Raw genomic sequence first — 3,679 nt, 5'->3', positions numbered from 1 at the left:
CGTATGAATCTAAAGCCACCTCCTGCATAATTTATTGCATGACTTGGTGCAAATATGGCCCCGCCCCGTGGCAGGTAGACCTCCAAAATGAACTCGCCAAGGGGATATTTTAGGCGCTTTTGGCGAGTGGCGGCCTCTAGTGTACAGCCCTGAGCTTCAGCCAGCAGGAACCATGCCGTGTGGAGAGCCACCAGCCTCTGCCTGCAGGGGGCGCCACAGCCCAGGTAAGATGGCAGGGAAGACTTATTCTGTGTGATGTCACGTTCTGTGTGATGTCACGTTCTGTATGATGTCACGCTCTGTGTGATGTCACGCTCTGTGTGATGTCACGCTCTGTGTTCTAAATATCTTCACAGAGAAATCCACCAGACTGACAGATTCCCACAGCTGACTACTACTACTACTACTACTACTACTACTACTACTGCTACTACTACTACTACCACCACTACTACCACCACTTCCACCACTACCACTACTACCACCACTACTACTACTACTACTACTACCACCACTACTACTACTACTACAACTACTACTACTACAACTACTACCACCACTACTACTACTACTACTACCACTACTACTACTACTACCACCACTACTACTACTACTACCACCACTACTACCACCACTACCACTACTACTACTACTACCACTACTACCACCACTACCACTACCACTACTACCACCACTACCACCACTACTACTACCACCACTACTACTACTACTACAACTACTACCACCACCACTACTACTACTACTACTACCACTACTACTACTACTACCACCACTACTACTACTACTACCACCACTACTACCACCACTACCACTACTACTACTACTACCACTACTACCACCACTACCACTACCACTACTACCACCACTACCACCACTACTACTACCACCACTACTACTACTACTACAACTACTACCACCACCACTACTACTACTACTACTACCACCACTACTACTACCACCACTACTACTACTACCACCACTACTACTACTACTACAACTACTACCACCACCACTACTACTACTACTACTACCACTATTACTACTACCACCACTACTACTACTACTACAACTACTACCACCACCACTACCACTACTACTACTACTACTATCACTACTACTACTACCACCACTACCACTACTACTACTACCACCACTACTACTACTGGCAGGCAGACAGACAGACAGACAGACAGACAGGCAGGCAGACAGACAGACAGACAGACAGAGAGAGACAGACAGACAGACAGACAGACAGACAGACAGACAGACAGACAGGCAGGCAGGCAGACAGGTTACTCACAGGTAGTTGTCTTTCTGCTGGTGCAGGGCGACAGACAGGCCGAACAGGCTGCCGTTGCTGCCTTGCTTCAGCAGCGGGTAGACGGTGTCCAGGTTAGACGCCCCACACACACTCACACACACACACGCAAACACACACACACACAGCAGCACACACACACCGGGCGCCATGGAGGAAACTGTAAGTGACAAAAGTGACAAAAGAGTGGCATCAGCACACTGACAGCCCTCCTCCTCCTCTCCTCCTCCTCCTCTCCTCCTCCTCTGCTCCTCCTCCTCTCCTCCTCCTCTGCTCCTCCTCCTCTGCTCCTCCTCCTCTCCTCCTCCTCTGCTCCTCCTCCTCCTCTGCTCCTCCTCCTCTCCTCCTCTCCTCCTCCTCCTCTGCTCCTCCTCTGCTCCTCCTCTGCTCAGCAGGTCGAGCTGCTGAGGAGCAGAGGAGGAGCAGAGGAGTCACTTCCTGCTCCTGCTGCCACATTTCAACATCCACACTTCACAGGACAGCATCACGAGAGTCAAACATTAGAATCAGCAAACACTTCTAAACATTTCTGACGATAAATAATAAATAAATAATCAATAAATAAAAAATGTTCTGCTCTTTTCTGTCCAAACCTTTTTTCTTCAGACGGTCAAAAGCAAAAAATATCAGAAAGCAGTTTGCTGCTTCCTGGAGGAGCGACCGTGTGCCCGCAGGTCAGATATTCCAGGGAGACCAACGCAAAACCCTGCAACTCATGAGGTTGTCGGTCCGACGCCCACGGTGCCGCCACAGGAAAACGCTGCCTCTGCCTGGAACAGCAGAAGAAGAAGAAGAAGAAGAAGAAGCAGAAGCAGAGTTCCTCCTGCAGGTTGTCAGCAGCTGAAGTTTTCCTCCGTCTCTCTCTCTCTGTCTGTCTCTCTCTCTCTGTCTGTCTCTCTCTCTCGCTCTCTCTCTCTATCTCTCTCTATCTCTCTCTCTATCTGTCTCTCATTCTCTCTCAAGCTCTGCTGGTTGCTCAGTGGGCAGCTTCAGACATGCTCTCTCTCTCTCTCTCTCCCTCTCTCTCTCTCTCCCTCTCTCTCCCTCTCTCTCTCTCTCATTCTCATTCTTCCGTTGTGCTCGTTGGCTCTGAAATGAAATCATCTCGCCTGCCCTCTCTCTCTGAACCCACCCACCACTCTCCTTCCCTCTCTCTCTCTCTCTCTCTCTCTCTCTCTCTCTCTCTCTCTCTCTCTCTCTCTCTCTCTCTCTGGTTGTTAATGAATTCAGGACATTTGGTTGTGCGACATCAGAACACACCAGGGGCACCTTGTCTCTCTCTCTCTCTCTCTCTCTCTCTCACACACACACACACACACACATACATGATGAAAGGCAGGAGGGTGTGTAGAGTTGATAGGAGAGAGGGAAGTGTGTGTGTGTGTGTGTGTGTGTGTGTGTGTGTGTGTGTGTGTGTGTGTGTGTGGAAAGTGAATGTTTGACAATAGATTGTAAGGCAGAAAGTCAACTTGAACTTTGCCTCCTGATTTTGGTACACACACACACACACACACAGAGAGACACACAGACACACACACACACATACACACACACACACACACACTTTCCTGTCTTTGTGATGACTTCCTCCCCTCGCTCGCTCACTCTCTCTCTCTCTCCTTCTCTCACACTCGTTCTCTCCTCCGTTTTCATGTAAAGCCTCACAAAAGACTCCATTCACTGCGCCACACGCACACACACACACACACACACACACACACACACACACACACACACACACCTTATCTGCACACACCCTGATGGAGCAGTTACAACCTGTCTATGTGACACACACACACACACACACAGACACACACACACACACAGTCTGTTTATCTGATCTTGCTTTCAAAACACCTACAGTAGGTAATAGGAAGCAATAGTTACTTTACACACACACACACCCACACACACACACACACACACACACACACACACACCCCCCCACACACACACACACACACACACACACACACACACTCATCAGCTGCTGTTGTGTTCTGTTATCAAAACATGAGAGGAACCCTGGATGTTCCTTCTTCAGTGTCTGAACCCAAAGGGAACCACATTTTTCCAGAATGTTCCCTGTCAGCTGGAGCATGGAACAACCTCCATCCTGGTTCTGGGCTCCTCTTCCGGCTCAGGAGGTTCTGGGCTCCTCTCCCGGCTCAGGAGGTTCTGGGTTCCTCTCCCGGCTCAGGAGGTTCTGGGCTCCTCTCCCGGCTCAGGAGGTTCTGGGTTCCTCTCCCGGCTCAGGAGGTTCTGGGTTCCTCTCCCGGCTCAGGAGGTTCTGGGTTCCTCTCCCGGCTCAGGAGGTTCTGGGTTCCTCTCCCGGCTCAG

At 50.1% G+C, this 3,679-nt stretch overlaps 1 protein-coding gene across 1 annotated transcript in view; it reads right to left on the bottom strand.

Moving 5' to 3' along the window:
- LOC115363499 (integrin alpha-3-like) overlaps positions 1–2,206 on the bottom strand; it is a 45,312-nt gene extending 43,106 nt beyond the window's left edge. Inside the window, exons 1-2 of the mRNA XM_030057751.1 lie at positions 1,933–2,206; positions 1,322–1,499 (exon numbers count right to left, since the gene is read on the bottom strand). Of these exons, the coding sequence (XP_029913611.1) occupies positions 1,322–1,491 (170 nt within the window). The 5' untranslated portion in view covers positions 1,492–1,499; positions 1,933–2,206. The remainder of the gene's footprint in view (positions 1–1,321; positions 1,500–1,932) is intronic.
- Between the last annotated feature and the right edge of the window lie 1,473 nt (positions 2,207–3,679).

The sequence above is a fragment of the Myripristis murdjan genome, chromosome 8 (genome assembly GCF_902150065.1).
Source record: "Myripristis murdjan chromosome 8, fMyrMur1.1, whole genome shotgun sequence".
NCBI lineage: Eukaryota > Metazoa > Chordata > Actinopteri > Holocentriformes > Holocentridae > Myripristis > Myripristis murdjan.
Note: the sequence above shows the minus strand (reverse complement) of the source record. Positions and strands in the feature narration are given on the sequence as shown.